The sequence below is a fragment of the Entelurus aequoreus genome, linkage group LG13 (assembly GCF_033978785.1).
Source record: "Entelurus aequoreus isolate RoL-2023_Sb linkage group LG13, RoL_Eaeq_v1.1, whole genome shotgun sequence".
Lineage (NCBI taxonomy): Eukaryota > Metazoa > Chordata > Actinopteri > Syngnathiformes > Syngnathidae > Entelurus > Entelurus aequoreus.
In genome coordinates this window covers 7,978,559-7,990,308 of record NC_084743.1, presented here as the reverse complement: position 1 = coordinate 7,990,308, position 11,750 = coordinate 7,978,559, and the positions used below count along the sequence as shown (strand labels likewise).

Below are 11,750 nucleotides of genomic sequence, written 5' to 3'. Positions count from 1 at the left end.
TGGTGGAACATGAGCTGTACTTCTTGCTCAGAGGACCAGGAGACACTTGGCTCATGTGGTTGCTTTTCCTCCGATCACACACTGACAACATCAGCAAACACACACTGACAACATCAGCAAACACACACTGACAACATCAGCAAACACACACTGACAACATCAGCAAACACACACTGACAACATCAGCAAACACACACTGACAACATCAGCAAACACACACTGACAACATCAGCAAACACACACTGACAACATCAGCAAACACACACTGACAACATCAGCAAACACACACTGACAACATCAGCAAACACACACTGACAACATCAGCAAACACACACTGACAACATCAGCAAACACACACTGACAACATCAGCAAACACACACTGACAACATCAGCAAACACACACTGACAACATCAGCAAACACACACTGACAACATCAGCAAACATCACATCCTTCACTACTGCCGCACTCTGCCTTCAAATACCTGCCAGTACTCATCAAGTGTGTACTGTATGTGATACACACCTGCCAGTACTCAAATGTGTACTGTATGTGATACACACCTGTCAGTACTCAAGTGTGTACTGTATGTGATACACACCTGTCAATACTCAGTGTGTACTGTATGTGATACACACCTGCCAGTACTCAAGTGTGTACTGTATGTGATACACACCTGCCAGTACTCAAGTGTGTACTGTATGTGATACACACCTGTCAGTACTCATATAGTGTGTACTGTATGTGATACACACCTGTCAGTACTCATAAAGTGTGTACTGTATGTGATACACACCTGTCAATACTCATAAAGTGTGTACTGTATGTGATACACACCTGTCAATACTCAAAGTGTGTACTGTACGTGATACACACCTGTCAATACTCAAAGTGTGTACTGTACGTGATACACACCTGTCAATACTCAAAGTGTGTACTGTATGTGATACACACCTGTCAATACTCAAAGTGTGTACTGTATGTGATACACACCTGTCAATACTCATAAAGTGTGTACTGTATGTGATAAACACCTGTCAGTACTCATAAAGTGTGTACTGTATGTGATACACACCTGTCAATACTCAAAGTGTATACTGTATATGATACACACCTGTCAATACTCATAAAGTGTGTACTGTATGTGATACACACCTGTCAATACTCATAAAGTGTGTACTGTATGTGATACACACCTGTCAATACTCAAAGTATGTACTGTATGTGATACACACCTGTCAATACTCAAAGTGTGTACTGTATGTGATACACACCTGTCAGTACTCATAAAGTATGTACTGTATGTGATACACACCTGTCAGTACTCATAAAGTGTGTACTGTATGTGATACACACCTGTCAATACTCAAAGTGTATACTGTATATGATACACACCTGTCAATACTCATAAAGTGTGTACTGTATGTGATACACACCTGTCAATACTCATAAAGTGTGTACTGTATGTGATACACACCTGTCAATACTCAAAGTATGTACTGTATGTGATACACACCTGTCAATACTCAAAGTGTGTACTGTATGTGATACACACCTGTCAGTACTCATAAAGTATGTACTGTATGTGATACACACCTGTCAGTACTCATAAAGTGTGTACTGTATGTGATACACACCTGTCAGTACTCATAAAGTGTGTACTGTATGTGATACACACCTGTCAATACTCAAAGTGTGTACTGGACAGTTTTTGGATGTTTCCAAAAGGACCATAGTCAGACCAATGTGGTCTGTAAATGATGCAAGGCAAGAGCGCTAACAGCAACTTAGCCCACCCTTTAGAGCACAGGGGTAACTTTCTGCAGAATATAGTTCTTGTCAGGTTCCTACATGTCTTACACTTGATCAAGCATGTGTACATATTCATGACTCTTCTTGTGAAGTGTTTCTGCCTTCATAGCTGAGGACAAGTCATCACAGGAACTATGTTCTATGTAGGGATGTCCCCATCCTATATTGATATCGGAAATCAGTCCGATATTAGCCAAAAAAGTGAATATCGGATTTTATCGGACTGAATGTAAAAACTCCGATATAAACTGTCCATTTTCCGCTGCAGCACGTCTATAATAGGTGACTCTGGTTTGATCACACTCCAACCCAGTAGGTGGCGGCAATGCCCCTTAATTAACGTTGGTGCCGGCCGCGGAAGAAGAGCGTCTCTGATCCAGCATGCACAGCCCGCGGGATCACAACAACAACAACGCGTGTGATGTCGGCTGTGTGGAAGTATTTCAACGTCAACTCGGACAACAACGTTGCCACTAAATGCAACATTTGTCGGGCGCAAGTGTCCTGTGGAGGGACACAACCGGGGAGTTCAATACAAGCAACCTCATCGCACATTGGAAAAACACCACAAAAAAGAACATGAGGATTTTGGCAAGGCGAAGCAACAAACCTCTGGCTGGCTTCAGCAAGCCACGCTGGCCGAAAGCTTTGCAAGACGTGACAAACTACCACGGGACAGCAAAAAGCTTTGCAAGACGTGACAAACTACCACGGGACAGCAAAAAGCTTTGCAAGACGTGACAAACTACCACGGGACAGCAAAAAGCTTTGCAAGACGTGACAAACTACCACGGGACAGCAAAAAGCTTTGCAAGACGTGACAAACTACCACGGGGCAGCAAAAAGCTTTGCAAGACGTGACAAACTACCACGGGACAGCAAAAAGCTTTGCAAGACGTGACAAACTACCACGGGACAGCAAAAAGCTTTGCAAGACGTGACAAACTACCACGGGGCAGCAAAAAGCTTTGCAAGACGTGACAAACTACCACGGGACAGCAAAAAGCTTTGCAAGACGTGACAAACTACCACGGGACAGCAAAAAGCTTTGCAAGACGTGACAAACTACCACGGGACAGCAAAAAGCTTTGCAAGACGTGACAAACTACCACGGGACAGCAAAAAGCTTTGCAAGACGTGACAAACTACCACGGGACAGCAAAAAGCTTTGCAAGACGTGACAAACTACCACGGGACAGCAAAAAGCTTTGCAAGACGTGACAAACTACCACGGGACAGCAAAAAGCTTTGCAAGACGTGACAAACTACCACGGGACAGCAAAAAGCTTTGCAAGACGTGACAAACTACCACGGGGCAGCAAAAAGCTTTGCAAGACGTGACAAACTACCACGGGACAGCAAAAAGCTTTGCAAGACGTGACAAACTACCACGGGGCAGCAAAAAGCTTTGCAAGACGTGACAAACTACCACGGGGCAGCAAAAAGCTTTGCAAGACGTGACAAACTACCACGGGACAGCAAAAAGCTTTGCAAGACGTGACAAACTACCACGGGACAGCAAAAAGGTAATGGCCGTAACACAAAAGATAGGCCAGTTTATTGTGCTTGATGAGCAGCCCCTGTCGGTGGTGAGTAATGTCTGCTTCAAAAGTGTATTGCCGCACACGTGGAGAAGAAATGCTTGTTATTAGAGTGATATGTTTATTGTGTCTACACTATTCTTCAGTAATTACTACATTGTTTTGGGCAGTCAGTCAGTGAAACTGGAGCTGTGAACTCTTAACTTGGAGCAGTTAATATTGTGTTGTTTTTGTCCCTGCCCACAGTTGTTTCCAACATATGCTGACAGTAAAAAAATAACTGAAGTCAACTTGAATTGTTTGCACTTTAAAACGTTTTTATTTTATTTTTTAATTGGATTTATTTAGGTTATTTTTCAGGGTCTTCTAATTTATTTTTAATTTATTCTATTAAATTGTATAATTATGTTGGTATTAGTGGTTATTTTGCACTTTAAATATAACATTTTCTTTTTATTGGATTTGTTGAGGTAATACTCTTATGTTGAAGGTTAAAATTTATGTAACCAATTGGTTAATAATAAATGGGTCAGTTGTTCCTATACCTACTCTTGCTGACTGTTGTTTTCTGTTTTAACACTACAACATCAGTAACATCACTTTATCAAGTTTTTCTAACATTCCACACAACAAAATAAGGAATAAATATATGTATGATTCGTGCCTATATCGTATCGTATTGATATCAGTATCGGCCAATACTCAAGGTTACAATATCGGTATCGTATCGGAAGTGAAAAAGTTGTATTGGGACATCCCTAGTTCTATGTTCTGCTCATCCAACTATCAGTCATGATGGACATGAAACACCTCCACCTACATCATGATACACTTCAGTGCTCACCGTCTGTCTGGGACTTGCTGAGGAAGATGGTGCTGGCTCGGGCGTGGTCTGATGGGTTGGACTCCAAGGCCAGCTCTGTGAGGAGTAATAATAACATGTGTAGAACCTTCATGACAACACAGTGCAGGAATAATAATAACATGTGTAGAACCTTCATGACAACACAGTGCAGGAATAATAATAACATGTGTAGAACCTTCATGACAGAACACAGTGCAGGAATAATAATAACATGTGTAGAACCTTCATGACAGAACACAGTGCAGGAATAATAATAACATGTGTAGAACCTTCATGACAACACAGTGCAGGAATAACAACAACATGTGTAGAACCGTCATGACAGAACACAATGCAGGAATAATAACAACATGTGTAGAACCTTCATGACAACACAGTGCAGGAATAATAATAACATGTATAGAACCTTCATGACACAACACAGTGCAGGAATAATAACAACATGTGTAGAACCGTCATGACAGAACACAGTGCAGGAATAATAATAACATGTGTAGAACCTTCATGACAGAACACAGTGCAGGAATAATAATAACATGTGTAGAACCTTCATGACAACACAGTGCAGGAATAATAATAACATGTGTAGAACCTTCATGACAGAACACAGTGCAGGAATAATAATAACATGTGTAGAACCTTCATGACAGAACACAGTGCAGGAATAATAATAACATGTGTAGAACCTTCATGACAACACAGTGCAGGAATAATAATAACATGTGTAGAACCTTCATGACAGAACACAGTGCAGGAATAATAATAACATGTGTAGAACCTTCATGACAGAACACAGTGCAGGAATAATAATAACATGTGTAGAACCTTCATGACAGAACACAGTGCAGGAATAATAATAACATGTGTAGAACCTTCATGACAGAACACAGTGCAGGAATAATAATAACATGTGTAGAACCTTCATGACAACACAGTGCAGGAATAATAACAACATGTGTAGAACCGTCATGACAGAACACAGTGCAGGAATAATAATAACATGTGTAGAACCGTCATGACAGAACACAGTGCAGGAATAATAATAACATGTGTAGAACCTTCATGACAGAACACAGTGCAGGAATAATAATAACATGTGTAGAACCTTCATGACAGAACACAGTGCAGGAATAATAATAACATGTGTAGAACCTTCATGACAGAACACAGTGCAGGAATAATAATAACATGTGTAGAACCTTCATGACAGAACACAGTGCAGGAATAATAATAACATGTAGAAACTTCATGACAGAACACAGTGCAGGAATAATAATAACATGTGTAGAACCGTCATGACAGAACACAGTGCAGGAATAATAATAACATGTGTAGAACCGTCATGACAGAACACAGTGCAGGAATAATAATAACATGTGTAGAACCTTCATGACAGAACACAGTGCAGGAATAATAATAACATGTGTAGAACCTTCATGACAGAACACAGTGCAGGAATAATAATAACATGTGTAGAACCTTCATGACAGAACACAGTGCAGGAATAATAATAACATGTGTAGAACCTTCATGACAGAACACAGTGCAGGAATAATAATAACATGTAGAAACTTCATGACAGAACACAGTGCAGGAATAATAATAACATGTGTAGAACCTTCATGACAACACAGTGCAGGAATAATAACAACATGTGTAGAACCGTCATGACAGAACACAGTGCAGGAATAATAATAATAATAATAATAATAATACCTGGGATTTATATAGCGCTTTTCTAAGTACCCAAAGTCGCTTTACATGTTTAAAAACCCGTCATTCATTCACACCTGGTGGTGGTAAGCTACTTTCGTAGCCACAGCTGCCCTGGGGTAGACTGACGGAAGAACCTTCATGACAACACAGTGCAGGAATAATAATAACATGTGTAGAACCGTCATGACAGAACACAGTGCAGGAATAATAATAACATGTGTAGAACCTTCATGACAACACAGTGCAGGAATAATAACAACATGTGTAGAACCTTCATGACAGAACACAGTGCAGGAATAATAACATGTGTAGAACCTTCATGACAACACAGTGCAGGAATAATAACAACATGTGTAGAACCTTAATGACAGAACACAGTGCAGGAATAATAACATGTGTAGAACCGTCATGACAACACAGTGCAGGAATAATAATAACATGTGTAGAACCTTCATGACAACACAGTGCAGGAATAATAATAACATGTGTAGAACCTTCATGACAATACAGTGCAGGAATAATAATAACATGTGTAGAACCTTCATGACAACACAGTGCAGGAATAATAATATGTGTAGAAACTTCATGACAACACAGTGTAGGAATAATAACATGTGTAGAACCTTCATGACAACACAGTGCAGGAATAATAATAACATGTGTAGAAACTTCATGACAACACAGTGCAGGAATAATAATAACATGTGTAGAAACTTCATGACAACACAGTGCAGGAATAATAATAACATGTGTAGAAACTTCATGACAACACAGTGCAGGAATAATAATAACATGTGTAGAACCTTCATGACAACACAGTGCAGGAATAATAATAACATGTGTAGAACCTTCATGACAACACAGTGCAGGAATAATAATAACATGTGTAGAAACTTCATGACAACACAGTGCAGGAATAATAACATGTGTAGAAACTTCATGACAACACAGTGCAGGAATAATAATAACATGTGTAGAAACTTCATGACAACACAGTGCAGGAATAATAACATGTGTAGAACCTTCATGACAACACAGTGCAGGAATAATAATAACATGTGTAGAAACTTCATGACAACACAGTGCAGGAATAATAACATGTGTAGAAACTTCATGACAACACAGTGCAGGAATAATAATAACATGTGTAGAAACTTCATGACAACACAGTGCAGGAATAATAACATGTGTAGAACCTTCATGACAACACAGTGCAGGAATAATAATAACATGTGTAGAAACTTCATGACAACACAGTGCAGGAATAATAATAACATGTGTAGAACCTTCATGACAATGAATACAACATTATACAGTAGCTAGCTTTAGCATTTAGCACTGATCATAGACTGTTTGGATGTCTGACCTGGTTTAACTTTCACTGGTGCTATTCATCCATTCACAGATGACACTGTACATGCACACAATTCATCCATTCACACATGACACTGTACATAACTGTATATTCACACAATTCATCCATTCACAGATGACACTGTACATACACACAATTCATCCATTCACAGATGACACTGTACATGCACACTATTCATCCATTCACAGATGACACTGTACATGCACACTATTCATCCATTCACAGATGACACTGTACATGCACACTATTCATCCATTCACAGATGACACTGTACATGCACGCTATTCATTCATTCACAGATGACACTGTACATGCACACTATTCATCCATTCACAGATGACACTGTACATGCACACTATTCATCCATTCACAGATGACACTGTACATGCACACTATTCATCCATTCACAGATGACACTGTACATGCACACTATTCATCCATTCACAGATGACACTGCACATGCACACTATTCATCCATTCACAGATGACACTGCACATGCACACTATTCATCCATTCACAGATGACACTGTACATGCACGCTATTCATCCATTCACAGATGACACTGTGCATGCACGCTATTCATCCATTCACAGATGACACTGTGCATGCACGCTATTCATCCATTCACAGATGACACTGTGCATGCACACTATTCATCCATTCACAGATGACACTGTACATGCACGCTATTCATCCATTCACAGATGACACTGTGCATGCACACTATTCATCCATTCACAGATGACACTGTACATGCACACTATTCATCCATTCACAGATGACACTGTACATGCACACTATTCATCCATTCACAGATGACACTGTACATACACACTATTCATCCATTCACAGATGTACATTCACACAGTTATTTATTTCTAGAAAACGTATCTTGTGTCTACGGGACAAGCGGTAAAAAATGGATGGATGTACACACCGTCAGGGACTTCTCTGTCGCTGATGTGCTGCAGGTAGGGGGCGCTGTTGTCGTCGCTCACTTCCGTGCTGGTCAGAAACTCCTCCAGCCGCTCCGCCGGCTGCCGCGACGGGAGCTTGGGGCTGGACTCCGGGGACACGCAACATGAGACGGTGTTTCCCATCCCGGGCAGCCGCTGTGCTCCTCGGAGACCACGTGGTGCTAGCTGGATGCCCAGGCAATGTTAGCTTAGCATTGTTAGCATAGCATGAGCTCGTCCGCCCACTCCCGGCGAAGGCGTTCTTTCTTCGGCCATTTGCAGGGAGGCAGCGGGGACAGTCCTGAAAGTAGTCCGCTTGCTCCCTCCTCAAATAAGCAATGATTGGATTCAATCTTGTTGCCTTCATTCATTCATTCTGCTCCCAGCGAAATACTTCCTGCCATCAAGTTGATCCAGGCCATGAGACAAGCGCTAGCAAATGGATGGTGCGTTCAAGTGACTCGCGATGAGACAAGCGCTAGCAAATGGATGGTGCGTTCAAGTGACTTTCCAAATGTTTTCCACGCGTCCTCTCAGCTAAACTCGCTCAAATCCAGCCCGAGGCTTCTGAGGCCTTGCGTGGAAGAGCCGCCACAAAGCAGACATAATAAGTCCAACACTATGTTTCTTAATGGAGATGAATCCGCGGTGGTCTTTCTTGGCTTGCCAGCAGACGAGCAAGTTTATCCAGGCCGACCTTGTGTGCAGGTATGCGGCCACTCTGCTGCTGGACGAGCCGCTAGCTCCTCCGCCAGCTGTTAGCTGCTTAGCCAGCTACTTAGCGCGCCATCTAGTCCCGCCCACCTCACATTACAAGCCATCCTATTGGTGGACAAAATGACGAGGCTTGTTTTACGTGCCAAGTATTGGCAGATAGAGCTGTCAATCACGCTGTATTCGCAAATATTCTATTTTAGTAACGTCACACCCTTTCTGAAAACAGTCCTGTCAATCAAAACTATTGCGCGCCTATTTCTCATTTATCATACTGTAACTATTCACGAGACTCATAAAGGATTGCCTAATTCCACGTTTAAGGACCATTCCACCAAATCGGTGACATTTGCTTATTCCAACTCGAGATATAATACACTTTTTAAACTATTTCCACCTAACTGTGTGCATGTGCAGTTTATTGTGACACACATCAACAATAATCCTCACTGGCTACTTGTGTTATTGTGACACACATCAACAATAATCCTCACTGGCTACTTGTGTTATTGTGACACACATCAACAATAATCCTCACTGGCTACTTGTGTTATTGTGACACACATCAACAATAATCCTCACTGGCTACTTGTGTTATTGTGACACACATCAACAATAATCCTCACTGGCTACTTGTGTTATTGTGACACACATCAACAATAATCCTCACTGGCTACTTGTGTTATTGTGACACACATCAACAATAACCCTCACTGGCTACTTGTGTTATTGTGACACACATCAACAATAACCCTCACTGGCTACTTGTGTTATTGTGACACACATCAACAATAATCCTCACTGGCTACTTGTGTTATTGTGACACACATCAACAATAATCCTCACTGGCTACTTGTGTTATTGTGACACACATCAACAATAATCCTCACTGGCTACTTGTGTTATTGTGACACACATCAACAATAACCCTCACTGGCTACTTGTGTTATTGTGACACACATCAACAATAATCCTCACTGGCTACTTGTGTTATTGTGACACACATCAACAATAATCCTCACTGGCTACTTGTGTTATTGTGACACAAATCAATAATAATCCTTCAGTAACTCAGTTGATGTAGTATTTTTAATAATCAGTAACTCAGTTGATGTAGTACTTTTAATAATCAGTAACTCAGTTGATGTAGTATTTTTAATAATCAGTAACTCAGTTGATGTAGTACTTTTAATAATCAGTAACTCAGTTGATGTAGTATTTTTATTAATCAGTAACTCAGTTGATGTAGTATCAGCTAGAAAGTGAGAAGATGTGAGAGTGTTTTATTGGAGAGCTGCAGTGTCGTCTTCTGAATCTTCCTGGGTCACATGGGGGAGAGGTGGTGCTTTGTGTGTGTGTGTCTGTACAGTATGTGTTTACTAACAACAAGACATGTTTGTATGTGTTTAACAACAAGACATGTGTGTGTGTTTACTAACAACAAGACGTGTGTGTTTGTGTGTTTACTAACAACAAGACATGTGTGTGTGTTTACTAACAAGACGTGTGTGTGTTTACTAAAAGACATGTGTGTGTTTACTAACAAGACGTGTGTGTTTACTAAAAGACATGTGTGTGTGTTTACTAACAAGAAGACGTGTGTGTGTGTGTGTTTACTAACAAGACGTGTGTGTTTACTAAAAGACATGTGTGTGTGTTTACTAACAAGAAGATGTGTGTGTGTGTTTACTAACAAGACGTGTGTGTTTACTAAAAGACATGTGTGTGTGTTTACTAACAAGAAGACGTGTGTGTGTGTTTACTAACAAGACGTGTGTGTTTACTAAAAGACATGTGTGTGTGTTTACTAACAAGAAGAGGTGTGTGTGTGTTTACTAACAAGACGTGTGTGTTTACTAACAAGAAGACGTGTGTGTGTGTTTACTAACAAGACGTGTGTGTTTACTAAAAGACATGTGTGTGTGTTTACTAACAAGAAGACGTGTGTGTGTGTTTACTAACAAGAAGACGTGTGTGTGTGTTTACTAACAAGACGTGTGTGTTTACTAAAAGACATGTGTGTGTGTTTACTAACAAGAAGACGTGTGTGTGTGTTTACTAACAAGACGTGTGTGTTTACTAAAAGACATGTGTGTGTGTTTACTAACAAGAAGACGTGTGTGTGTGTTTACTAACAAGAAGACATGTGTGTGTGTTTACTAACAAGACGTGTGTTTACTAAAAGACATGTGTGTGTGTTTACTAACAAGAAGACGTGTGTGTGTGTTTACTAACAAGAAGACGTGTGTGTGTGTTTACTAACAAGACGTGTGTGTTTACTAAAAGACATGTGTGTGTGTTTACTAACAAGAAGACGTGTGTGTGTTTACTAACAAGACAGTGAGGATTATTGTGTGTGTGTGTTTATTAACAAGAAGACATGTGTGTGTTTACTAACAAGAAGACATGTGTGTGTGTGTTTACTAACAAGAAGACATGTTTGTATGTGTGTGTGTTTACTAACAAGAAGACATGTGTGTGTGTGTTTACTAACAAGAAGACATGTGTGTGTGTTTACTAACAAGACATGTGTGTGTTTACTAACAAGACATGTGTGTGTGTTTACTAACAAGAAGACGTGTGTGTGTGTTTTTACTAACAACAAGACATGTGTGTGTGTTTACTAACAACAAGACATGTGTGTGTTTACTAACAAGAAGACATGTGTGTGTGTTTACTAACAAGAAGACGTGTGTGTGTGTGTTTACTAACAACAAGACATGTGTGTGTGTTTACTAACAACAAGACATGTGTGTGTTTACTAACAAG

The 11,750-nt window shown here is 40.3% G+C and overlaps 1 protein-coding gene across 1 annotated transcript in view; it reads right to left on the bottom strand.

Moving 5' to 3' along the window:
- LOC133663740 (cyclin-Y-like protein 1) overlaps positions 1 to 10,710 on the bottom strand; it is a 29,102-nt gene extending 18,392 nt beyond the window's left edge. The window contains 3 exon segments of the mRNA XM_062068434.1: positions 1 to 81; positions 4,198 to 4,272; positions 8,249 to 10,710. The exon segment at positions 1 to 81 is cut by the window's left edge and continues 55 nt beyond it. Of these exon segments, the coding sequence (XP_061924418.1) occupies positions 1 to 81; positions 4,198 to 4,272; positions 8,249 to 8,411 (319 nt within the window). The 5' untranslated portion in view covers positions 8,412 to 10,710.
- Positions 10,711 to 11,750: the final 1,040 nt, after the last annotated feature.